Raw genomic sequence first — 25,873 nt, forward strand, 5'->3', positions numbered from 1 at the left:
AGAGCTGGCTGGGCACTGTGGGTCCAGGGCTTTGGCAGAGCCTCCCGGGTCCAGGCAAGCATGTCCCCTCCTTGTGTGTCATGGGGGCCATGGGGGACCTGGTAGGTGGCCCCCTCCCTGCAGGGCACGGCACTGAGCTTCGCTCTGTGCCCCAGCGCTGCAGTGGGGGGTTCAGGCTGGACACCCCTCTTCTGCTATGCTGAGATGGTCCCATGGCAGCAGGGACCTCGGGAAGCGCAGGGGTCAAACCTCTCCTGCAGGCTAGAGCTGGAGAGGGAGGTTTTGCAGCCCAAGGAGAGGACGGAAAACACCCGGGCTCCATCTGCGACCTGAGGTGCCTCCTGGCATCCCTGTGTCTGCAGGGTGAGGGACGCTCCATGCCTTTCCTTACACTCCCTTGGGCCAGCTTCACAACTGTCTTGGGCTCGACCACTGGCCTCTTTCTCCGCTCCCACCACTGAGAATGTGGGATTCCTCTTTCCGCACTTTGATCTCTCCAATTTTTAGCTCATTCTGGCTGCCTTATAGGCACTAATCCCTCTGCAGGCATCAGGGAGAATCCACCTACACTCCATGCAGTCTGAAGTCTTATTGTGTAAACAAAATCTCAAACACGAAATCCCTAATCCTCAGTGGTTGAAACCTCTGATACCTGTTCCCATGTGTCCTGCCCAACAGAGACTGGAAGAGAGAGGGAGGGAGGGTCACTGCTATGTTTGCTCCCATCCTCAACCTCAGCCCATATTAAACATCCGTGCATGCTTTTAACCTTGGGTTTTTCCTTTCTTCCCGGCAGCCCATGGCAGCGAGCTGCCTCCGGCCCCCTCCCTGCTCCGTTGCATTTGTTCAGCTTAGGGGATCAAACTGGGTGACATTTGGAGTTGGGATATTTAAAATGCAAATCTCCCCTGGATAGATAAGTGGAATTTACTCCCTCTTATGAAGGGAACCTCTGGGGAGAGCCGAGCGCCGCGGCCAGCCCGCTCTGCATGCGAAATCCAGCCGGAGGGGGGGAATCACTGCCTCCCCCCCCAGCCCAGCACTTCCGGGCAAACACTCCTGCGGCAACCATCCTCATCACCATGAAGGCTTCCGAGTTGCCCACAAGCCCAGCGCGGAGGTAAGAGCTGCGGGGCCGGCAGGGAAACCTGCGGCGTTTCTGCCAGGGAGGGAGAGATCTCGGTGGCCGCTGGTGTAATCCCAGAATTGCTGTTTTCCTCCTCTGCTGCTGATGGATCATTGTCTCTCTCCCTCCCAGCTCGGAAATTAAAGCTTTCGCCACTTTTCTCACTGCAGAGGAGCAAATGGGTGTCTGAGAGGCAGAGATTTACACTTTACATTCCCTTTTGGAAACCGAGTGCGATTTTCCAGCCACTGCAGATGCTGGGCCTGTCCTGATGAACTGAGCTGGGATCTCACAGGGGGGAAGAAGGAGCCTCCCATATCCTCCCTCCTGACCTGCTTGCAGCAAACCGGGTGGGTGCACATCCAAAGGAGTTTGGCTGAGAGAAGGCTCCAGTCCTGCCTTGCCCCTCTTCACTCCTGCAGGTGACCCCCCCTTGCCCATCCCTGCTCAGGGGTGCAGGCTCCAGGCTGGGCTGATTCACCTCCTGAAGTGGCTGAGCTTGAAATCTGCTGAACCCCCCCAAAGGGAGGAGAACCAGAGCACCTGTAGGGAAAAACACTGGATTTGCTGCCAACCCCATCCAGGATGTGACAGCAGACACCAGGCTGCAGCTGGTTTAGGGGATGGGGGGACTTAGGGGTCTGGGGGTGTGTAAAGTGCAGCAGTGCTGGGATGGAGAGAAGCAGCTCCAGGTGGGAAAACCCTGGGAGGGCTGTTGGGGGTGTTCCCCAGCCTGGGAGCCATGCACAGGCAGCAGCTTCTTCCCTGCCAGCCCCTGGTCCCCAGCAACAAACCCAGCAACAATTTAAGCAAAAATGGGAAAATCATAAAGCACCAGAAGTTGAGCAGCTCTTTCAGCTGGTTCCGGGCTCTGCAGCGGCTGGGGGCTTCCCGCAAACCACAGCGCACCGAGGAATATCTGGAGCTTCAGAAATATACTCTGGGAATGGAGGAAAAGGGATTTGAATTTCAGCTTTGATGCATAATGTGCTTTCTGGGGGAAAAAAAAATAAAAATCAGCCTTCTTGGCAGGGACCAGACAACTTCCCACTAAATCTCCTGGAGGAGCGCGTTGCCAGTTGCAGAGATAAAACCTCAATGAAACACAATTAGCTTCTACTTGGATTAAGCCAAACTTGCCTCTCCCCAGCCACCCTGGCCTGGGGGTGGGATGGGGACTGTTTGGTGCCAACCTCCTGCATCCCCAACCCCACTGGGATGGATGGGACAGCGGCTCTGCCCCGGCAGGAGGATCACCCTCTCTTCATGGTTAAGGGGACATGTAACGAACACACAGAAGCTGGAGTGCTGCAGAGCAGCCCCTGCCATATCACCGAGGACAGGGGCTCATCACTGCTGGTTTGCTGTGGTTCTCTGTGCTGGGGAGCCTGGTTGGGGAGCCTGGGGCAGGGTCCCTGTGTTATACCCTACGGTTCGGCCAGCTTGGGTTTGGGGCACAGCAGTGCTGCCTTCCTTCCCCACTCAGTCCTGGAGCAGGGGGAATAGGGCTGAGGGGACCTGCTGGTAGCAAAGGTTACTGAGAGATATTTTCCTTTAGGAGGAAACTTCTTGAATATTGATTTTTTAAAAAATCTCTGTAAGCTGGGGTGTTTTCTGGTTTGGAGTTTTCAGGCTTTAGCATCACTCATGGTGGGAATCACAGAATGGTCAAGGTTGGAAAAGTTTGTAATATCTCACCCCTGTTTGCCGCTGTCTTCCAGGGTATCACATTGAGCCCAGGCATGTGTCAGCCTCGCTTGTGCCCAGGGCGACTTTCAGAGCAGGCTCCTGCCTCCAGGCTGGTGCCCTAGGGCCAAGCTGTCAGGGAAAGAGTGCAGAGGAGGTGGGAAAAATGCCTGGGAGCCATCCCCAGCCCCACAGCATCTGCCCTGTCGGGGAGCGACTGCCAGAGGGACCAAGGGATGCTGGCAGGGCTCTGAGGGGAAACCGGCTTGTTAATTAAGAGCTTAATTACCCAGTAAAGAATGGTGGACTTAGCTCAGCCTTGAAGCAGGCCAAGCAAGTGAAGCGTGCTGGGGGAGGGACTGGGGAGGTGGGCTGAGGGCATGCTTTGCATTCTGTGATGTATGCAAATACCTGCAAGATTAATACATGGAGAGAACAAAACCCTGCAGCCCCCTTGGTACCTCTGTCCTGTTGTCCCCAAGGTGTCCCCCTGCATCCTCACTGGACATCAGTCCCATCATCCTGCTCATGGGTCCTTGCCTGGGGAGAGGGATTCTGTCCCCGCTGCTGTGCTTGTGGGGTTCCAGGGGTCTGGCTCTCCTGCAGAACAGGATGGATGCACATCTCACCCTGGGGAATGAGGATGAATGACTCAAATGCAGCCTAGGGATGTGGTGCCAACAGAAGGACACAGGATGGGGACCATTCGTCCCTCTGGCAGTGTGACATGCACCAAGGAGGGGGTGGCCTGTGGGATGGGCATTTCTGCTGGTAGAGGAGGAAGGGAGGAGAGTTTCTGAGCTGGAAAGAGAGACGGATTTCTTTGGCTTGGCGCATTTTGCTGCAGAAAGGCTGTTTCAGCTCCGAGGGTAAGGGAAATGAAACAGAAAAATACCTCCCATTAAGCAAAAGGGATGGAGAGCCCTGCATAATAGTGCTGTCTGCAGGGGTTTCTTGCTCCGAATTTGCATCCAGCACAGCCTTGTGCCAGCATCCAGCGGAGACGTGCCGTGTGCTGCTGCAGGAGATGGGGCTGGAGGGGACGAGCTTCTGGCCCCACAGCCACATCCCTCACTCACCCCATGGATGGTGGGCAGTGCCTGGGGAGAGGGCAGGTGGGCAGGTCCCAATGGTCTGATGGGCAGGGAGATTGGGATCCCCATGATGTGGGCTGTGTCACAGGCATATGGAACTGCTGGAGGGGGTTTGGTCAATGACTGTAGCTGGTGCTGGGTGTCTCCTGACTGTTGGGACACAGGCAGTGCCAGTGCGTCCTCTTGCTCTGCCTACATCTGCATGGCCCCAGGGAACAGCCCCAGCAGAGATCCTAACCCTGGCAGACACCCTAGGCCCAGGTAGGGTGTTCGTTGGGGGATGCTCTTTCCTCTCCCTTTGCTGGGAGTTTCTTAAAACCCAAGTAGACGAGACGAGTGTGTGTGGTAGGAAGAACAGCATTCGCTCTGGAGCTTTCCTGAGCAATTCAGCCTCCGAGAAATTAATTATCAGTGCCGGCATTGCACATAATCAGCATCAGCCCCTGCGTGCCTGGGGTTGGAGGGCATTGCTGCCTCTGCCTCCAGCGGCTCTGGGCTCCTGCCGACAGAGAGATCTGTTGCTGTTGTTGGAATAGGAGCTGGAAGCAGGGAGAGCAGATCAGGCCGGAAGCCAAATTGAGCAAACACTACTGGGGCAGCAGCACCTTGCTAGCCCTGCCTGGGGATGGTGGCTGGGATGTGACAGGGCAGCCCCGGTGCTTAGAGCAGCTCAGACACCCACAAGGGAGTCCGAGGGTGCCCATTTGGCTGGGAGCAGGACTATAGCCTGGGAGATGGTGGCCTGTGACCAAGTGCCCCATTGTGCACTGTGGACAGCAATCCCCCACTGGCAGCATGAATGTGTGCACATGTGTATGTGTGGCACACCAGGAAGGTGGATGTTGCAATGTTTGTTTGATGTGGGACACACAGGGGCATCTGTTCCAGCAGAGCTGGCTCTGGCATGTGTCTGACAAATGGTGTTTGGTTTGGTGGTGGAGCATTAATGTAAGTGGTGATGGCTGAGGCACAGGGATGGGAGCGCCTGTCTGAAGGATGCTCTGGGGGAGAAAGGAGAAGGGGAGAAGGATGCTGTACATGGCTCTTGGTGGTGGCCAGATGCTCCTTTGCAGGACCTGTGTCTCACTGCCTGGCCAGGGGCACCTGGCTCTCTGCAGCCAGACCTGTGCAATGGGCTTTGGGCCACCAGGAGAAGGTGAGCTGCTGGTGGGGAGAGGATGTGTTTTGTGGGTGTGAGAAGGTGCTGGCTGGTGTGCAGGGTCAGGCTGGTGCTGGGTGGGTGTCCCACGCTGGAGGCATGGCCTGCATGCAGCATGGGCTGCCACCACACAGGGCTGTGGGGCTTGGGCTGTCTGGGATGATGCTCTCTGGACATGTCTCCGTGTCCAGGTGCAGGCCCAGTTGGGGCACTGGGGGACACTGAGCCCTAGGGCCAGGAGGACCTCAGCTAAGGGTGGGCTTTTTGGAGATGGGGGGTGATGGGGGATTCTGGGGACCTCTGGAACTGCCGTGCTGGGGGAGCAGGATGTCCCTTGATGTGGGAGATGTTTCTATCATACTTGTGCCCTCTAGTGGCTCTGTCCCCTCTCCCGTCCCATGGCCACCATCCCAGTGCCATGACCATGTGCTTGGTCCCTTGGCCACCATCCCACAGTGCCCAGGGTCAGCCTTGACATTCACGGGTGGTGACAATGATGGGAGAGAAGGACTTGGACCAGGCCAGGAGGGCATCTTGTCACCATGTGATGCTGTCTTCATGGTCATCTTCTTCAGGCTGGAAGGGAGTGCTTCTCCTTGATTTCAAGGTGGTTTGGCATGGAAAGATTTATATCTGGGGGGAGGCAATGGATCCCAAAATCTTTTCCAGAGTCTTGGATCCTCCTCTAAAACTGTTGGGTGAGTGGCCCCCAAACTAATTTTATCCCAGAAAATGAAACCTTGAGTTTTCTAACACAAAGTTTCTCGTTTTTTGACTGCTCAGGGCTGTCCCCTGCCTTTCTGTCTGCTCTGTTTAAACACACGACAGCCTGAAAAAAAAAACCAACACACTTTTCTCATTCTACTGATGTTTCCCTTTTATATAAAAGACATAAAACCCTCCTTTGCCTCCAGCCCACAGCAGCCACCGCTCCTCAGCTGCGCTCCTCTGGGAAGGGATGCCTGGATGCCCTGCGGCTGCTCCTGTCTCAGATGTGCCTCTCCCCTTCCTTGTGTCTCCTCTCTGCATGTTTTTGGACCCTACCCAGAGCTGCGGCAAGGACGGGAAAGGTGGTTTGGTGAGAGAAGGCCAGCCAGGCACTGCTGGTCCCTGGGGCGGTTGGTGGAACAGGGTGAGGATGGGATCCTGTACATCAGGACAGTTGTGCCCTGCAGGGACAGGGGGATGGGATGTTCCCGTGCTCTTGGCAGCTGTCCCTGTATGTGCTCCCACTGCTAGCAGGGGGATATTTCCTATCTGAGAAAGCAGATGTTGGGTAGGAGCTTCCTAAGCAGTTTCTCTTCCCTCCCAGAACTGCTGCTTGGAGAGGAAAATAAATTCTCCTTTGTTGTTGGTTTAAGGGAGAACAAAACCAAATGTCACCTGAAGAAGTTCCTGCTGCTGCACCCCCAGGGGCTGGAACGGATGCCCCAGGATGGGGATTAGCACATCACTGAGAAAGCCACCGTGGTTGATGGTCCCTGGGGGGATCAGACAGATGATCAATGCTGGGATTAGCCTGTACGGTGGCTGCAGTGACAGCATCGACCTGGAGCAGCAGCTTCACCCTGCCTGTGCTAGCACTGAGCCAAGCCATCCCCGTGGCCTCCAGACTGGTGCATGCACTGAGCAGTGTCAGGCCTCTGCCAGCCCCATGAGGGGCTTGGGGGCACTGACAGCAGACAGCAACTGCCACAGATGTTCTGCATTTTGGATTTCTCCCCTTTCCAGCCTCATTAGTATTGAAATTAAAAGCAAGTGTTTGTGAATTGGTAGCTGTTCTCCAAGACCCTAATTAGCAAATCTCTTCATCCCCCACGGCTGCAATCTAATAATCAAAAAAAACCTCAGCACCCAAACAAGCCCCAAACCTTGTTTGATGGATCAGGAGTGCTACTGGAACAGTCAGAAGCGGCTCTTCCTGCTTAGTATGGTAATTAAACACTTCAATTGCAATTATTTTTGCAATTAGATAAGTCTCTAATTGTTATCATAGGTGGCAGGGGTTTGGGTGTGTGTTTGCCAGTTCTTCCTCCCTGAGCTGGAATGAAACGTGGATGCTACAGGTGATGAAAGGCCTGCTCCTGTCTGGTTGGGTTGGGGAAGAAGAGTCTTCTGCCTGTTCTGCTGTAGCGACTTGTTTCCTGCCTCTTTGCAATGGAAAGTGCTGATGAGGTGATTTCTCTTTCTGCGGTGGGGTCCTCTCCACAGGGGTCTCTTAGCAACCTGTCCTGAGGTCATATGGGGGGTTCTGGGGAGGGGATGTGTCCTGCCACGGCATCGCCTTGCTGCAGGGCATCCTCTTGCTGCTGGGTATCCCTGCTCGGCGCCGAAACCAAACGCTGTGGTTGCTGCGGGGGCTCGGGGAGTGGAGAGGGTCCGCAGTGGCGGTAGGAAGCAACCCTACCCCAGCCGGGGGTGCTTCGGGGCCCCGCTCCTCCGTGTCCGGTCCGGGCGGGCAGGCTTGTCCCCGGCAGCAAGCAGGGGGAGCTCCGAGCCTGCGCTGCCGCCGCTCCGAGCCCCGCTCCTCGGGGGTTGCGGCCCGGCCCTGGCAACGCCGCTCCGGGAGGTGCGGGCGGGGGGATCCGGGTCCGGACACTCAGGGAGCTGGGACCGTTCCTGCCTGGCGCCGTGCAGAGAGCCCCTTCCTGCACCCCCCCAGGTCAGCATCCTCCCTTCCCGGGGGCATCCTGCAAACAGGGCTCTGCCTGTCGCCCGCTGCGCTCTGGGGATGCCGTGCGGTGCGGAGCGAGCGCACTGTGCCTGCGGGTGAGGGGGGTCAGGTCCAGGGGGAAAGCTCTTACAGCACGGCAGTGCGTCGTTGTTCGTTCAAGTCCTACCCAGTCCTCGATGCCGGCTGCCTCCTTCTTCCTACGAGCTCAGGGAATGGGGTTTCTGTGTATATGGGGGTGTGTGGGGGGGTGTTCTCACTGGTCCCACAGGGCAAGATGCTGTGTGTGTATGTGTGTGCCAGCCCTTCCCGGGGCAGCCGCAACCTGGGAATTTGTGCTCTGTGTGTCCAGGCTCTGTGTCAGCAGAGGGAGGGAGGTGGCACAGTGGGGTAGAGGTGGGCAAGATCTTTCCAGGACAAAACATGCTCAAAGAAATCAATTATCCCATTTTCTCTCTGTGTTAAAAAGATTTTTACAACACTGCTTACTTCTGCACAGGCTTGGTGCAGAAACATCCTGGTTTGGATCCTGCTGGGGAAGCTAGAGCTCAGGGATGAACCCTGGCTGCTTCATGTCTCCCAGCAGGCTCCAGGGCTACTCTTCTTGCAGTGGGGCTGGAACAGGGGTGTAAAGCAGTCACAGAGAGCAGGGATAGCATCAGTCATGTCAAAACCTCCCCAGCATGGGAGGCAGTCTTACCCAAGTACAGATGCGGCACGACATTCAGCGCTCACAGCTGCCGACATTCACCATGCCTAGCCCTCCTGCTACATCATCCCCACTTCTGCCAGGACCTCTGTCCTCTCTGAGGGATGGGTATGTCCCTTGGACAAGGTACCAGGGAAGGTAGTGCCTGTGCTTCCCTTCTCCATCCTAGGTTGGTGTCTCTGGCACCAAGAAATTGATCACAGACCACTGCCCCTTTCCCATTCCTGTGCCCTCTCAGCCTGACCCACTGCCCTGGGGGTCTGTGGAGGGCACCCCTAGCCCAGCCCTGCTGGGGATATGTGTTGGCTGCTGACCCAGCTCCTTGGGCACCACTGCCTGCTGGCATGCGGCTTGACACTGGAGGTGTCACGGCCCCAGTGGGGCAGGAGAGAGGCTCTCTTGCAGCTCCTCCAAGGGCTCTTCAAACACAACCCCTTGGGCAGGTGAAGGCTCTTCAGCAGTGTTTGGGGAAGGGGCAAATGTTGTTCGCCAGAGCAGGGATCCTGCAAGGGAACAGAGAGGGGGTTCAATAGCTTTGCAGGGTGCATGTGGGTCCTTCTCCCTGCTGTCCTCTTTCCTGCTCCCCACCATAAGGGATGCTGCATTAAGAACTCTCTGTGCCTGGGAGGGACTGTGGTGCGATGCTGTGAGGATGTTCTCAGAGCATGGTTATATGCCGAGCGCTGACATTTGGGCAGTGCTCAGCAGGCTCATGTCACTCCAGGACCCACTGAATGGCATCCCTCTGAGTGACATCACTTTTCTTTGTGGCTTTCTTTGTCATCTGCTTGGGCCACCCAGCTGTGGCAGGGTTTTCTCCTCTGCAAGCAGCTTGACAAAAGCAGATGTCCTGGGGTTAGTGGTGCTGTGCTCCTGGGTGCTCCTTTCCTCATGGCCTCTCTCCCTGCCCCTGTAGATGTCTTGGGGACCTTTTTGGGCTGGTGCCCTGGGCAAGATGACATTTCCTGTCCCACCCCTGTCGTGCAGAGAGGAAATCTGCGGTCACACTGGGACCTCACATCTCCTGCAAGCCTCTCCCCAGACCGCCTTTGCTTTACTCTGCTGATTAGATTAGCAGCCTCTCAGGGGATGGCTGGTATTTTGCCTTTGCCTCGCAGAAACTAAATGTGTTTCGGAACATATGTGCAGCACAGAGAGGGAAAGCATGAAGCAGAAGAGCTGGAATTGGCATCCCCTCCGCCCCTGCTGTTGGGAAATGACAGCAAATAGAGATGACTCTGCCTTGTGTATACGCTGCTGGGGGGGGGTGAGCACCGTGTCTGCCGCCTGGCAGGTTCTCTATGAGCTGTTGTGCCCTCCAGGCTCGTGGTTTCACACTGCTCCTTGATGCCACCCCGGGGAGCAGCCACTGCACTGCTGGGTGATGCTTGTGCCTTGGTATGTGGCACTGTGGGACTTGCAGCCCAGCAGGGCCTAATGGGGCCATGGGGATCTCACTGCTCTGCTCCTTGCTTTCTAAGCCCCTGGTTCTCCTACTGACGGGTGATGACATTTCCAGGGTGATTCATGGGGAGACCCTCTGAGAGGTGCAGGCTGATGCTGTGCCCCAGGGCAGGGGACCCTGTGCTCTCCTGCTGCAGCCCCATCTGCACGTGCAGGCAGGCAGCACCAGCTCTCACCATCACCATGACCTTGGATAAGCTCGGAAGTGCTCAGTGTGCAGCAAGGACAAGTGTACCTAGCTTCCAGCACGTGAGTGGCTGTATTTTCTCCCTCCGTGGCACAGTCAATACAGGAGAGCCCAGGTTATCAGCATGCAGCACTGGAGGGAGAGGATGTGGAGGTCAGGGTGACCTTGCCTGGTTCTTCACTGAGAAGAGCTGCACTAAGTGGCTCTCTGGAGCTGAGAGGCATCTCCATGCATACCAGCCATGTCCTCCAGCCCAGCACCGCTGGGAGAGAGCAGCAGCATCAGCCCCTCACCATGGGAGATCTGCCAGCGTCCCTGTGAAAACTGCTGCAATTTATGTGGAGCCGATGTAGGCTTGCATGAAAATGAAGTGTGCTGGAAATCCATGGTCTGAACACAGCTGCTCTGCAGCGTGTGGGGGGACAGGCAGGATGCAGGCATCTACTGGGGCATTGCAGGGAGGCTGTGTGAGCCGGCACCTCCACAGCCCTGTGCACCTACCCTGGGCTTGCGGCTGGGTTTGGAGAGCAGATGGTGCTGGAATGAGGAGTGAGAATGCACCTCTGATAGTATCACCCTCTGCGTCAAGTACCATTGCAGTGGGATGGCTGCATCAAGGAAAACGCAGTGGGTTCCACAGCAGGGAGAGCTGCCCCTTCCCCTTCTTTGCATGCAGTGACCGCGGCCCCATACTCACCCTGCAGCCCTCGCCTCTGCTGTAGAGTTGTTCCCTGAGGAAAACTGAGTGCTGTCCTTTCAGCCTCACGGGACTTTGGAAGAAGGCAGCCAGGAGCTGAAGGCTGGGAGATGGGGTCCCAGGGCAGGGGGCTGGCTAAGGCTCACGGGAAAGCTCTGGCACTGGAAAGGGTTAAATTGCACATGGGGACAGAAACAAGAGAGAGAAAAAGAAGAGATCAGTTGGTCAGTGCCAGCCTGGTCGAGCCTGGCTTTGCTCTGTGGAGCACCAGGTACTGCCTGCCTGGTGTCTGACCCCCCTGAGGCCAGCAGGCAGGCTGGGACACTGGTCCTTCCCTGTGGAAACTGCCATCTCTCACTGTGGGCCCCGTCCTGCCCCTGAGCACAGTTGATATGTGCAAGAGGGTGATCCAGAGCCACTTGCTCAGCTCTGGTGTTTTCTGCCCAATACCTCCCTGTTTGTTCTGCATGCTCCTTCCTTCAGTCTTTTATTCTCTCTGGACCCCAAGGACCGGTCTCACAACCTGTAGTCCTGCCCAGTGCTCAGCGTCCTCCCCAGAGTCTGGTGCCACTGCAGTGAAGCAGGTTCCTGAGGTCCATCAGGTGTTGTGCGTGCAAGAAGTGCTTTCCTTTCCTGGTTTTGTGTAAAGTGAATTGCCTTGCTTTTTTAGTACCTGGTGAGGAGATAGGAGCAGCTGTCTTCTCTTGCACCCCTGCTTGGTTCTCACCCATGGAAATGCCTCCAGCCCCTTAATGGCTGTGCTGCTGCTGTGGCCTTTTGATTTCCAAAGCAGTGATGACTCTCACTCTGTTCCTGCTCCTGATGCCCCTGAAACTGGCTGCAGTTCTTCAGTATTCCCACTCCTGATTGCTGGTCTTTTCTCTATGCCTCATAACAGCAAAGAACATTGTTATTATGGGCAATGGTTCAAATACTGCTGGTTGTGCTTTCCCCTGAACGACCCTGTGGAGCTGCTCTGAGCAGAGCTCTTCTTAACTCTGGCCCTTCTTATGCGGGAGGTTATGAGTCTGTGGAGTGATTCATTTTCATCTTTTTCTGTTAACACGTCCAGAGCAGGTGACTGGGAAAACTGCAGAAGGAAAGGGGAGAGAGGAACCAGCTTGTTTGGTGCTTGGGATGAAACTGGCTGCCAGGCTTTTGGTGTACAGGTAAATCCTGTGCCCACCTGTCTTCTGTGGTATTAGTTGATCCAGATCATCTGCCAACAGCAGATGTTTGTATGTATTACTATGGAAAAAAGGGTTGGAAGGGGCCCCGTGTGATCCTTGGTGCATCACTTCTGTGCAAGTGAGCAGGTTGAGAAGTAGAGAAATTAAAAGCATTAACTGATCATTCAGTGTTCAATCAACTCTTATCTGATTGCGAGCAGAAACCACAGCAGCGATGCTGGGGACAGGAAGGAGATCTCTGGATTTAAAACAGTCAAAAAACATCCCCGTGCTTGAGTCTTCCTCTCTCGCTTCCCTGTGGTCTCTATCTCTCAGGTATCTGCACCGTTGTGGTTCCGGCTGCCGCTCACCACCATCCCTCCAGCCTCCTGCATCCCTGGGGGCAAATCCAGCTGGGAGGCTCATGGGGGCTGAGTTGAGCAGTGGGGGAGCTTCACCCGCAGGGTGAGGACAGGCTGGAGGCCCACGCTGGGTCTCTGCCCTGGGGGTTTTGCTCTGCTGGCACCAGGCACCAGCATGCTCAGAGCTTGAGGACGGAGGTCCCCTGGCTGCTGCTGACCTCAGTGTGGGCTTTGAATGCAAGTCTTGTAGCAGGATCAGGCCCTGTGGGGAACCAGGGTTCCAGGGACCTTATCTAACTGGGAAAGCCTGGAGGAAGTGACCCTGACCTCTGCCTGGGGAAGAAGAAACCTATTTTTCTTCCCCTTTTCTTTCCCTCTGTCTCATATTCTCCCTTTGTGGTAAGGCAGCTCTTTGAGAAGTCACTGATGTTTCCCTTCTCTTGTCCCTCTCGGCTGTGTAGGGAAGTCCCACTGCCCCATTCCCTGTTGCAGCTCTCCCTGGCTGGCTGCAGAGCAGCAGTGCGTGAGCTCCTGGTTTGCCCAGGAGCTGCACTTCTGTGTGAGTAGACAGCACAGCTCCTCCTTTGTCTCTGTCTGCAGGAGTACCTCTACCATGCCAGGCACGTGCTCTCCATATGTTTTATATACAGCCTGCTACCACGTTTACCAAATGCTAAACCTTTGCACCCTTTATTAGTTTCCCAGAAACTGAAAAAGCAGCTGCAGAAGCTGTGTTATTGTATTTGTTCACACTCATCCATCCCTCTGTGTCTCCTGGGGCAGACTCCTGTCTAAAGCTGCCCATCTGCCCTGGGTAAGTCACATTTGAGCCCCAGGGGAGGCATGATGCCGGCTGAGCCTTTTGGATGGCTCTGCCCTTTGGTTCACCTCCCTACGTTCTCCTTTCGGTGGCTTGAGACTGTGTTTCTGGGACAAGATCAAGAGCACGTGCTGCAGGAGAGCACAAGCACGGCTCCTTTGTTGGTGTATGGGGAACAGGGAGTTCAAAGGGCTCCTTATCAATGGATGGAAAGTTTCAGGGCTGCTTATCAGGCACTGCCTTGGAGTTCGATTAAAGTCTCGGGAGCAGCAGTTTGCACTGTGGCAGATGGCAGGCTCCTCCGTGCTCCTTATGCTCAGATGGGTGAATGCTCCTGAGCAAGGTGCTGTGCGGGTGGCTCAGCCCCGAGGGGACTGGTGCCACCGCCTGGCACAGAGCTTGCTCGCCTTGCAGGTCCTGACCCCTGTGACATGCTTGGGATGATGGTGTGGGAATTTTTGGCTCTAACTTTACGTGGGTATTTGTATTTCTTAGATCATTTGCCAACCTAATTTTGGCTGTTTCTGCCCCTTTCCAGAGATGGGAATGGAACTTGCTGTTGGCCGAATTTGCTGCTAATGCAAACTGACAGCCGAAATGCTAAGGGTGTGTGGCTCGGCTGGGAAGGGAACTGCTGAGCTGCTCAGCAGGGAGCTGAAGACCCAGATCTTGGCTCCTGCAGGGACTTGCAGCCTGACTATGCCCTATGGCTAACACCCTGTTGGTCCCTGTGACAGGCGGTCACTTTCCCAAGCTCTGCTCTGTGCCCAGGCTTTGCTGGCTGCCTACCAGCAGAGAGTGGGACATGTCCAGTTTTTGGGAGCAGATGCAGCTAATGGCTGTGCCCATTCTGTACAGATAATTCTGATGGCAAAACTGTCCCCATTACCCAACAAAACCAGGGATGTTTTGTGTTCCTTGTGAATGGGTGACGATTACAGGAGTAGCCAGCCACGTGTGAAGCTGGAGTAGCTGGAGCTGTGCTGCCAGCATGGAGGGATGTGCTGAATGATGATGCTCAGCTGAATTTCTTAGTGACTGCAAAGAGCAAGAGTTGCCTGGGCAAGGGTTTTCCTGCTGGGGCATCAGCTTGTTGCTTAAAAGTTCATGGACAACGTGGGGTCCCCACCTCTGCCCCTTTCTCTCTGAGAATGGACCTACCATCAAAGCCCCGCGTATGAGAAGGCTCTTACCTCTTAAGGGCTCCATCGATCAGCAAGATCCCCTTTCCGTTCCTCATCTCCAGTTTCAGGGGTTTACCCTCCTGCCTGCCCTGGCTCTGCCTGCAGTTTCTGCCCCTGGAATGGGCCTTCTGGGGGGGACGCAGGCTGGAGCTCCTGGGCCCCCCAGTCCTCCAGCAGTGCAGCAAGTGTTGGTAAGCCACCCGGAAATCCCTGTTGAGTGTCCCATAGAGGATGGGGTTCAGGGCTGAGTTGGCGTAGCCCAGCCAGAGGACAATGGACATGGGTGTGCCTTTCACCCTGCTGTCCCCCCACATCCCCCGGTATGTGAACACTGTGAAATAGGGGAACCAGCACACGATGAACGCTCCCATCACCACTGCTAGTGTCACGGTGGCTTTGTGCTCCCTCACCATGGGCGGCATGTGGGTGTTGCTGCTGCAGCACCATGTGTGGTTTATCCTCTTGGCTTGCTCCCTTGCTATCTTGAATATCCGGTAGTAGGTGATGCACATAATGACCAGGGGGATGTAGAAGGTGAGCAACGCGTCCACTAGCCCATACACAGGGTTCACCTCCAGTGTGCACTCCCTGTTGCAGCTGGGGACTGTGTTTTGGACTGCTGTGCCATTGGTGTTCCAGCCCAGGTGAATGGGTAGGAAGGAAACCATCAGTGAAACGGTCCAAATAACAGCCAGGCCCACAGCCACCCGGGAGGGAGTGACGAGCTGGCTGTAGCGGAGTGGGGTGGTGACAGCAAAGTAGCGGTCCAGGCTGATCATGAAGAGGTTGAGGATGGAAGCCGTGCACAGCATGACGTCCAGGCTGGTGTAGATGTTGCACAAGGTGCTGCCGAAGGGCCAGTCTTTGGCGAGCTCATAAAAGGCAGAGAATGGCAGCACCAGGAGGCCCAGCAGCAGGTCGGTGATGGCCAAGGAGACAATGATACAGTTCGTCAGGCTGCGGAGCCGGCGGTCCAGGGTGACGGCCAGGCAGACGATGATGTTACCACAGAGAGTGATCACGATGAGGATGGTGAGGCAGGACCCAACCAGCAGCTGCAGGGGGAAGTCCATCCTTTTTTGAGAGCTTGTATGGTTATAACAAGGATCCATAGTGCAGTTGCATGGACGGAGCTGTCCTGCTCTCACTGGCTCCAAATCTTCTTGATGTGAGCCTCTACAAGGCAGCTCTAGAGCCCTTTCCAAAGTGACCTTGGGCCTACAGTGACCTTGTAGAACATTGCAGAGTCACTTCACATGTTCGGTTTTGCTCCTTGCATGCTAGGAGTGACATGACCCAGGGAAAGATGTGGTCCTGTGACTTGCCTGTGCTTGTTGGCCCCATCTGCGAGGTCAGTGCTGGAGTCAATCTCCCATGGCAGCTGCTGGTGGGTCTCAACTGCTCCCTTTTCCTCTGCTGCCTTCTCCTTTCCTCTGAGCAACCAAGGGGTCTCATGTGCTCTGCATGTTTGGTTGGTGACAGCGGTCTACAGTGCTGCAGCTGGGACAGAGCATTGCCACTTCCCGAGGACAACCTGCAAAGAAAGCACCGACACAGAGCTGCAGCGGGTGAAGGTTATTTGAGCTCTCCCTCAAACCCCTCTAGAAATGGGATGCCTGCACCTCCCTTGGATGCTTCAGCCTACTTAAACCTGTATTAGAAAGCCCTTTGGCAGCCAGGCACTCGTGTCTCTGCAGCTGCATCCCCCCAACCCTAGGGGTGCCCACATGAAGCAGGGATGCTGAGGGAAGGGCAGGGATTCTGGAGGCACCAAGATTCTACAAGCTTATGACAAAAATGAGGACTGTGAGGACAAGGAAAGAGTTTTCCTGAGAAAGCAGTGTGCTTTTATTATGCAATCTAGCAAAATCAGTCACAACTGTGTAATTTAGACGTGTGGCTGTAAGCCTTGTTAAACTTTGCTTTTGCATCTGCACTTTGCAGCAGTCCATGCCTTGTGCTGGTCCCTACCATCAGCAACTGTGCTGGCTTGTGCAGCTCAAAGAGGAAATCCTCACTCTCCTCAGGTCCCTGGAGGTAAAAGGAGCCCATTTGTCAGTGGTGCAATGTCCTGGGAAGGAGGTGGCTGGAAAGGGCTCCAACAGCTTTATAGGTCCTGTTCCCTGCAGCTGAAGGGACAAGAGGGATAGGGGCTGGGAGCAGGCTGAGGAGTCCAACTGCTTGTGCTGGGACCCCCATGGAGCTGCCTGTGCTGTAGCTGTGATCTCCTAGTCAAGGTGATAGGTCTTCCTCATCCTCCCTGCTGTGCTGGTGGGGGAGAGATGCCCTGGTCCCCATGGGTGATGAAGGACCCCATTCTCCAGGCTCCCATAGCCCATGGAGGGGTGGTGAAGCCCTCCCTGGTGGTGCACAGACTTGCGCAGGAAGGTGAAACAGGTTCCCTACAGGGTACAATAAGCTACAATGGTGGAGCAAACAGAAGAAGGAATAGGTCCAGTCTTGGCAGAGGGCAGGGTGAGATTTTAAAGTCAAACTCACCTTGCAAGAACAAGATAAGGATGTGGAACAGGCTGAAATACTCTTCAGGTGATTTATGTCCTTGATTCAAGGTTAAAGGCATGGGGGCCAAGGGAGAGAGTATACCAGGGAGACTGCATGAGTAAATAGCCACCAGCTGCAGGGAGCCATGTGGTGAAGAGCTGAGGACCTGTGAGATTAAAGATGATACCTGCAGCCCTGCTGATTCTAAAGGAACTAAAAGTGAATGACAATTGATGAATTGGCCCATGGGAAGCGTTCTGCTGAGCAGAGCAAATTCATTGCCAGACAGGGGGTCCTCTGAATTTGGGTGCCGGGATAAAGGCTGTTGGGAGAGGGCTGTGATACTTTCAGCTGCGGCGGCAGCATGCGGAGCGGTTCCTCACCTCCTGCTGCAGCGCAGGCTCTTGCCATGGAAAGCTCTTTGTTCGTTGCACAAAAGCAGCGTGGAACAAGCTGAGCGCTGCCTGCCCACTGACGGCAACGCTGAGAACAGGTTGTTCTTGGAGAACGGTATTTCCAAGTGAAAGGGATGTTTTTTTGGTTGCTCCCAACATGTGGAAATGGCAGGATAAATTATAGGGGGAGTAGCACACTTAGAAAATGCTGTGGGTGGATCACAGCCTCCTACGTGGCTGCTTCACCACACATCAACAACCTGCTCCTGCCACCAGCTCTCGCAGCTCACATGGACTCTCGCAGCTCACATGCCAGGGCTCAGCCTGGGCTCTGCTGGTGGGTCCCACCTCTGGGTGCATCGGCACACTTGGCACTGCCATGGTGCAGGCAAGTGCTATGAGGCAGCCCTGTGCCACGCACCTGGCCAGAAATAGCTTTCTTACTACTTTTTCTAATTAGCTCAGGGCAAGGAATGGGCACATCTTCCCCTGTTCAGGGCAGGGGGTAAAAAGCATTCCCGAGTGAGACAGAGAGCCACTGGGCTGAGCTGTGGAGGGAAGGAGCAGTGATTCCTAAATGAAGGGGACAGAGGTGTCCACATCCCTGCAGAGGACTAGCTGTCAAGGTGCACATGTGGGCTTCAGGGCTCGGCTGCCTGCAAACCCTTGGGACTTTGCTCCTCCGTGGGACAGGGCAGGACCTGCCAGCTCAGACGTGGGATGCTGCAACCCGAACTGTGGCGGGGGTATGGGACACTTTCCTGTGTCCCTTGGGCAAATTATCTCATGGAAACGTTCCTCTGAGTGATCACAGCCTCTGGACATGGCCTTGTAGCCTGGAGGGCTGGTGCAGACAGAGACTGTGGCTCTGCCCACTGACATGAGAGCACAGTCCCTGCAGCAATGCACTTAGCTTGGGGCTCTCTCGTGGAGCATCGGCTCTCTTGGACTCCGCATCTCCTCCTGGTTTTCTGCTCAGGTCACCACCTTTAATACCAGGTCCTGTGTCCTCTGCTCCTGTTGCATTTTGGCAGAGCAAGTTCATTTCCTCCTTGATGTATGAGCGGAGCAGCTGTTTCCCATGGCAGGATTTCTAGTAATAGCCTGAATAAGCGATATCCTTCCAGCCCTGTCTCACCAGGCAGCCTTTACATTTACCTGATTATCCTCATTATCACAGCTTGGACCTGTTCCTGGTTCAGAATCACCCTCCTGACACTGGGGGAGCAGAGCAGGGCACTGCTTCTGGGTCATCTTCCAGTGCTTTTTCCGGTGGCACTGGTGCTCTGATGGATGCTATCTCTGCTGTGAGGACTTGTCAGGTTGCATTTGTTTTGTTGCGGTTATCCTGGGGTTCCCTAAAAGCCACATATTTTTCCTATGGTGTTTTCAGCTGCTTAGAGTAGCAATTTTTGCTGTTAGTCCCTAAGCATGTGAACTCTTGCCAGTTCGTTGTGTTTCTGTCTCTGTTTGGATCCTCTGGTTCTTCTCCTATAGTACTTAGTCCCTTGTCCTGTTCACAACTTCTCCCAGGTTTCCCACCAATGCATTTTCTTACGCAAACTCCCATTTTCTGAGCCAAGATCACCAATGAAAACCATTAAATAAAATTTATCTCTAGGCTGATTTTTAAAGAACTCTGTTAATAGCCTTCTTCAGAGCATTAATGATCTTCCCATTTTAATGTACTATTGTCTCCCCATTAGCTTCCTTATAACTCTCATAGTAATTCCTGCCTTCTCCTGCTTGAATAGACATTTTCTGCTCTGTTGCAGCCCATGTTACATTTGATTCACTGTGTTCCCTTTTGAAATGGCAATTATCTCCTCTGGGGAGGGGGCTGTGATTTATCCATGGGATGTTTCTGTTGCATTTTAGCCTTTTAGCCTTCCTCCTCCCCGTCTTTCAGCATCCTTTCCTTCAGCATTGTTTATTTCAGCCCTTTGTGCATTTTTGCAAGACTAATGGGATGCAGCACCCGCGCCGGCAGCGCAGGTAATACATGTGCTGCTCTCCATTCATGTGCTTCTAGTTCTGGTTCTATAATAAATAGGTTTGTTTAAAATCTGTTAAAAGCCTAGGTACATCAGCATGGTACATAGGCAGAAAGGAGCACTCGACGAGTGTCTGAACATGGCAGTGTGTCTTTGGAAAGCATTTCCTGCTTCCTGAAAGGGCACCAAGAGCAATGGTTGTGGGCTCAGAAGAGGCTCCGCATGAAGCTGTCCAGGATGGTTCTGCTCTCAGGCAGACCTGAAATGTTTCTTTGCCTTCTGCTTTAGCTTCTTTCTGAGCAAAGAGCTTGCAGAAGTCACTTAGGAGAGAAGCACGTTCCCTGGCCCTGCAGAGCTTGCAGCAAAGCATCATGGCCCTTTCTAAAATTATATCCAAGTGCTTCCTGAGATTAACCATCCGGGCACGCTGTGAGATGTACTTCAGGCAAGGCTGAGATGGGCAGGAGGGTGGGAATTTCTCCTAGTCTGAAAGAGGATGTTTGGGGTTCGATGGTGGGGAGCGGGTAGGGCCGGGAGCTGCAGGGACCCTGGCAAAGGGCAGTCTTGATCTTCTGCCTCACAATGGGACAAGACTGAATTTGCCAGAGTTGGGGCTTGAAGGCGATGTGAGAGGGGACAAACGTGAGAGTGCTGTGGTAACTGGCTTGCTCTGCTGTCTGTGGAGGGCTTTGGTGAGGTTGTGGGGTTGTTTCTACTTATGAGCAGCCTTTCTGGAGGGGCTGTGCTCCTCTCCATGCCTCCCATGGGGTGCTGCACCCCATAGCATCCCTCAGCATGCCTCTGTCCTTGCACTTGCTAAAGGCTTTTGCTCCCTTGTTTCCATATCTTCATTGCAATTGCTCATCTCCCCTCTAATCCCTGGGGCAGGGCTGTTGGATGTGCTGCTCCTGGGTGCTCACACATTCAAGGTGCCCTGCGCTCTCATTCATGTCTGTAGACAGAGTGTGTACGCTGTGATCGTACAGGTACACACAGACAGTTGCAGTCTCATATTTGCAGGCCCCTTTTGCAACCTTTCTGCACCTCTGGGACTACAGGAAGACAGCGGGGTCCTGCCTGGCTGCATCCCCACTTTTCTCCCTGTTCCTTGGTCTCGGCTGGAGCCTGGTGCTCTGCCTGCCCCATCCCAGCCTGAACCCTGACTGATACATAGCACCAGTTACTGTCTCTGGCATGAGCAGAGGGGCTGGGGGAAGCAGAACGCAATTCCCAACACAGTCACCAGCCCTCCATTGTTCTCCCCAGGAGAAAAAGGGCTCCCTAGGACAGTGGGTAAGAGGGAGTTTGGGGCCCCTGAAAGCAGAGAATCTGAAGGGGTACGTAGAAACCAGCAGAGCAGTCAGCATTTTGGAAGTTTTATCTGCAGAGAGCACTTTATCTCTTCCAGGTACTCGGAGGGCGCCTGGAAAAGATAAAAACTGAAAACAGAGGTGCTGGGCTCATGGGCGTGCTTGGGGCTGCACAAGTTCCCAGCAGAAGTCCCACGGTTCAGCCTCCGCTGAAGCTTATTCTGGCCAGGGGATGGTGAGCACTGCACACCCCTGGGGACTATCCACCCTGCTGTGCCCGTGCTACAGCTTGTGGGTGCCCTGCCCCAGGAATACCCTGTACCACAGAGCCAGCTTTGCCCATGGACAGGCAACCCCTGCTCCGGCAGATTCCCACCAACTGCCAGGGTGTGCAGGGCTGGATGGAGGGGCTGGGGTGCCCAGAGAAAGGACTCGGGCAGCTCAGTGCAGGAAGTTGTCTTAGCAGTAAACCTCGTGGGGAGGCTGCTTGGGCAGAGGTGCTGCACACTGATGGATGCTTGGGCAGGGCCTGGACACACTCCACCCGCGTCCTCCCTCTGACCCTGCTGTTCTCTGCTTCAGAGGTCCCATCAGCAGCAGCCGGCAAAAGTCCCCAACCTGGCCTCTGCTCCAGGCACAGCAGGATGATGATAGCACAGGGGTCCGATGAGCAACACCCTCTTGCTCTGACCTGGCTATCCCATCGCACACCCCAACCTCAGTGAGGACCCACCAACCCCTCTGAGATCTCACCTAGAAAGTGATTTACCAATGTAACAACCAAGTGAAAAGTAAGGCAAAAGCTTTACCTGGGAGAGATGCTGCTTTCCCACCACCCTGAGCCGGTGGAAGCCCCCTGTGGCTCTGCTGCCTCCAACTTTCCCCCGGTGTGTGTGGCTCAGTTTATGAAGGCAGAAGCGTGTGCTGTGGGATGCTGCCTCCTTCCCTCTTCTCTCCTCCCTCCCTGCTCGCACCAATATCCAGGCAGCGCGGTGACTGCAACATGAGTCAGACCACAAGTGGGTGGGATCAGAGCTGTGAACTCAGACACTGAGGTTATCATCCGGCAAATTTGAAATGCTGGAAGTGAGCCGTGCTCGGGGCACGCAGTGTGTCGGGCTCCACTGCGCTGTGCCAGGCACAGAGCCGGGTCGGATGCCTGCTGCCTCCTGCTGCTGCTTCCCTGGGTGATGCCCGTCACCTTCCTCGCTAACATTAAGGTTTCAGGGCCCTTTTGCCATGTGCAAAGCCTCCCTCCTGAGTGGCTGCAGGTACAAACTCACAAACTTCCGTGCTGCCAGGATGCCTGATGCCATCACTTGCTCCTAGTGCAAACCTGACTTTGCATTTGGTGTGAGCACCCTGAGAGCAAGAAAGCCAAATCTGTGGAGATGGCTGAGAGGCCGCAGGGGGGATTGAGGCTCTTGAGTTGCATTGGGGAGAGATTATGAAAAAGGGGGTGTAAATGCAAAGCAGGATAAAACTGGAGCCCGGTCAATGCTGGGGTGTAAATTTGCTTCTTGTGCAACTCAAGGTGGCAGGAGGAGCCCATGCCACCACACTGGGGGTTCTGTGCCACGGTGGGGAGAAGCTCGTGCTGGATCAGTGGCAGGGATGCTCCAGGCTGGGCATCTTTCCTACAAGGCTGCATTTGCTTTTGCTGAAAACTGTCCCCTGAACGTGTGTGATGGCAGAGAGGGAAGAAACCAAACGATAAACAGGCAGTGACAGCCTTTTATGTTTCTCAAATCTTTCATCTGTGGGTTTCAAAGCACTGTTTTCATCAGCTGCTGGGCCAGCTGTGTGAGGACCTGCTTTCCCTTTTAGCTCTCTGCTTCGAGCTGAGCAGGTCCCAGGCTGCCAGCAGAACTCCAGCAAAGCTTGGCCACCCCCCTGGCTCTGCATGGCCTGGGGACAACAGTGCTGGCAGTGAGGCACTGTGAGAGAGGTGCTTCAGTCCCCACCAGCCACTTCTGAGTCCTCAGAGCAAATAGCAGGGACTGAATTATTACAGCCTGAATGTGGCCCTGGGCTCCCTAAGCTGGAAAGAGACAGGTCCTGCTGCTCCCTCGCTCACTGGGCTGAGCTCCCCCAGTGTCCTATGCTGGGAATGGAAAACACATCCCAGCCTCCATCTCTTCCAAATGGGGGTACTGGTGGCACTGGCACACAGACCAAAATGCCTTTGATGTGTTTATCTCTGCAGACCAAAGCATGGATCTATCTTTAATAAGCTTATGATGTGCTGGAGAGTTTTTCCCTTGATCAGCAGCCTGCGATGTGTCTGGGTACCAGAACTGGGGACTGGCTGCTGGGAGCTTCTCAAGTGGCTGGTGTGTGCAGTGTGTGGCCCCAGAGGGATCCCTCCTGCAAAACAAGGCTGAAATCTGCTCAGGAATGTCTGAGCAGCTCAAGTTGCTGGGGTGCTGATTTATTCCAGGCCCCCTTGCTTGGCTCTCCTCTAGGAGTGATCTTACATTTGGAAGTGTCAGGATGGGAAGTGCCATGTAGGGATAAAGGTCTCTGGTCATCGGGGCAGGATCCTCTCTCCAGCCTCCTTGCCCTAATCCCTCCCACTGAAAGGTCCCTGCTGCCTCCTCCAGCTGCTGGAGGTGGGGCTGGTGGCTGGTGTTGGGGCAAGGCTGCCATTGCCTGTCCCCAGGCTGGATCCATTGGTCCCAGCTCTGCAGAAGGATGCTGCATGCAGGGTGCTGGGGGTGCAGTGGTGTAGCAGCCTCAGGCATGCAGGGCTGTCTGGGTCGTGGGGGAACCCAACACTTCTGGAACCCCCTGAGCACAGGAGGTCCTAGGGCTCTGAGCTTATGCAATGGCTGGGTGGCCGTGGAGCTTCTGAGGGCTGTACGGCCTGGTGTGCTAGGTCTGAGTTAACTGGAGAGTGTAGCACTGGAGGTGTGAGAAGGGCAGCCTGCACAGATCATGCAGTGACGTGCAGGAAAGCAGCTGGACCTAGAGCCAAAAGGAGCTGTGCAAGAGTATTCCTGCTGGCACAGACCACTGTGCTCTGCACATCTACAGAAGCAACCTGGGAAGTGGCAGATGCAATACCTGTGTATGCTGTGGCTGGAAAGTATGAGTGGTGGCAGGCTCCAAAAAGGAAGGAGACACTTGAGACCCATCAGACCTGACGGCCAAACCACAGTGCGCGCCCTGGCAGCGTGGCCACCTTGGCCAGGCTCGCTGGGCTGCATGGAGTGGGCAGCAACCAGAGACACTTGTAACTGGGATATTCAGGCAGGCTGTGCTGAGGCATGGAGTGAGTAATGAGTCAGCGAATAGCAAGGAAAGGTCTTCTATGTCCTATGTGTGTGTGAAGCAGCAGTTATTGCAGGCTTTAGCAATGCTAGAGGGTGGGGAAGTACAAGAGAAATGGAAATTCCGGGACTCCTAGAACAGGGATGTGAGATTTGGCAAACATGGGAGCTCCTGAAATCAGATGGTGAAGTTATGCCCACATACGGCAGTTCAGCTCTGAGCAGGGCTCGGAAGGGCAGCTCTGTGCTGCTCTCTTCAGCCTGGGCTGGGTTTGGAAAAGCCAAAGGAGGAAGGGAAAGAGGAGCAGAAAATACCTGGAGCACACAGCCTCTGGCTGTGGAGCTGCTCCTGGGGCAGTGCCGGCTGAGCAGAGCTGCAGGGTGTCCCATTGGGTTTCAGAGACATTTATGTGAACTCTGGCAGAGGATCCAGGATTGGGTTTTGGGACTTGTGCAGAGTTGTTTCTTCTGGAAAAATCCAACCTAAAAAGCCGTGGAAAGACTGCTGCCCTTCCTGGCTGGATGGGAGAGGCCAGTATCTTACTCAAATCATCTGAAGACTTTGATTTCCAGTGGATTATGTACCTGGTGAAAATAAGAGACCTTCCCAACGTGTTAACCTGCTGCTTTTTTTTTAAACAAATACTTTGCAGTGAAATGTTGTCCTGGACAAACTGGTGAGTTATGACAGAAATCTCTGATATTCCCTGTTGGGGCTCTGTGAGCAAGAGCACACTTGTGGGAAATAAATATTGCAAGGGAAGGACATGTAAAACAGCTCCAGCGAGTCCAACATGGGAGCCTGGCACCGTGCAAGGAACTGCTCCTGCCTGCAGACCAAGCAGCTCAGCACAGTGATGGGAGACCCTCGCTGTGCTGTGGCTGAGGTCCAGAGCAACATCCTGCTTGTGTGTGTATTTTTGGCATGCCATAAACCCTAGCTATTCCAGGAATGTTTCTTTCCAAAGGCAGGGACAAGTACTGGAGAAGGAAATGAGGCTTGAGCCTTTCCCACCCCTCTGTTTGCTGTAGTGCTGATCCCAAGGAGGCTTAGCAGGACCCCATCTGCTGTGATACAGTGTTAGACTATAGACACAACCTGTCATGTATTTCTTAAGCTTCTCCTAGTGCAGAGGGAGGATGTTAGAGGTTTGTTTCCAGGTTGTCAGTCTATCTGTGTTATGCAAAGCTCTCCAAGCTCTAACAAGGACTGGAAGGTGCTGGCTGGCTTCACACTCACACGTTGCTCCTTCAGGCAGTTGAGGGTTCACATGTTTTCTAGTGTGTCCAAGGGCCAAGGAGGGTACTAAATTCATTGGAACTCCTAGAATGAGGAGAGAGCAGTTTGTATAACACCAGTACAGGAGGTTTCATCTCTCTGATGCCCTCTAAAGAGGAAAAGGAAAGGTTAAGGTCTGTGGGAAGAGGTGACAGCCATTCCTCCGAGGCCATGAGGCTGGGAGGGCAGTGGGAACCTTGGCATAGCATGCACCCACCGGTGTGCGTGAGATGTCCCCAGGAAGGGAGCAACCAGTTACGGCTCCGATGAGTGGGTCTTTTATGGGCTTTAGCACTAATCCTGCCAAATGCAATTGTACATGTCCTTGTTTTCCAGATAAATATTTAATCCTCTTCCAAACGCTGCTGAGATCATGGCCTGGGTGATATCTTGTGGCAACAGGTTAATCTGGGGCTGTGCAAAGCTGCTGCCCCCTCCGGGTGTGGAGGAGGCTGAGCTGTGGGTTACTCAGTCCAGGAGCAGAGTGGGAAGGTGGGATGCTTTGGGATGCAGCTCTGCTCACATCCCTCCTGGCATTTTTGGGCCCTGTGTCAGGAAGGTCTGCCAGTGCTTGCAGGAATGAGCTATCAGGTTTTAGCTTGGGGCCAGTGGATTCCGGTCTGCGTATATAAGCTCCTGCTCTGACGTTGGCTCGGTGGTTTAGGACTTCTGAGGGCTGGAAGCCAGCTCCTGCCCCGTTGTTTCACAGAGAGGTTTGCCTGCTTGAGCCCCAGGTGCTTCTGAAGCATTTCCCTGCAAAGCTGGCAGGAGGCTGTGCTGCTGGGCATGGGGG

At 54.6% G+C, this 25,873-nt stretch overlaps 2 protein-coding genes across 7 annotated transcripts in view; one reads left to right on the forward strand and one right to left on the reverse strand.

Annotated features, from left to right (window-relative positions):
* The first annotated feature begins 804 nt into the window (after positions 1-804).
* Positions 805-25,873, forward strand: part of LOC136019956 (serine protease inhibitor Kazal-type 5-like) — a 110,594-nt gene continuing 85,525 nt past the window's right edge. For 3 of the 5 annotated variants that reach the window (XM_065690611.1, XM_065690614.1, XM_065690612.1), the window contains exon 1: positions 807-1,120. Coding sequence is in view for 3 of the 5 variants with exons in the window: in XM_065690614.1 (XP_065546686.1) it covers positions 990-1,120 (131 nt within the window). In the remaining 2 variants the exon portion in view is untranslated. Of the gene's footprint in view, positions 1,121-25,873 lie in introns of all 5 variants that reach the window. The other 2 variants (XM_065690610.1, XM_065690613.1) reach the window with 2 other exon arrangements.
* HRH2 (histamine receptor H2) lies at positions 8,862-21,465 on the reverse strand. 2 transcript variants are annotated; one of them, XM_065690556.1, is made up of 4 exons: positions 21,339-21,465; positions 14,338-15,862; positions 10,794-10,954; positions 8,862-8,948 (listed from the first exon to the last, which is right to left on the reverse strand). In XM_065690556.1, the coding sequence occupies exons 2-3, from the start codon at positions 15,438-15,440 to the stop codon at positions 10,936-10,938; spliced, it is 1,122 nt and encodes a 373-aa protein (XP_065546628.1). In that variant the 5' UTR covers positions 15,441-15,862; positions 21,339-21,465; the 3' UTR covers positions 8,862-8,948; positions 10,794-10,935. The 2 variants fall into 2 exon arrangements, with proteins under 2 accessions (XP_065546628.1, XP_065546627.1); XM_065690555.1 differs by lacking the exons at positions 8,862-8,948; positions 10,794-10,954 and adding an exon at positions 11,170-11,883.

The sequence above is a fragment of the Lathamus discolor genome, chromosome 10 (assembly GCF_037157495.1).
Source record: "Lathamus discolor isolate bLatDis1 chromosome 10, bLatDis1.hap1, whole genome shotgun sequence".
Lineage (NCBI taxonomy): Eukaryota > Metazoa > Chordata > Aves > Psittaciformes > Psittacidae > Lathamus > Lathamus discolor.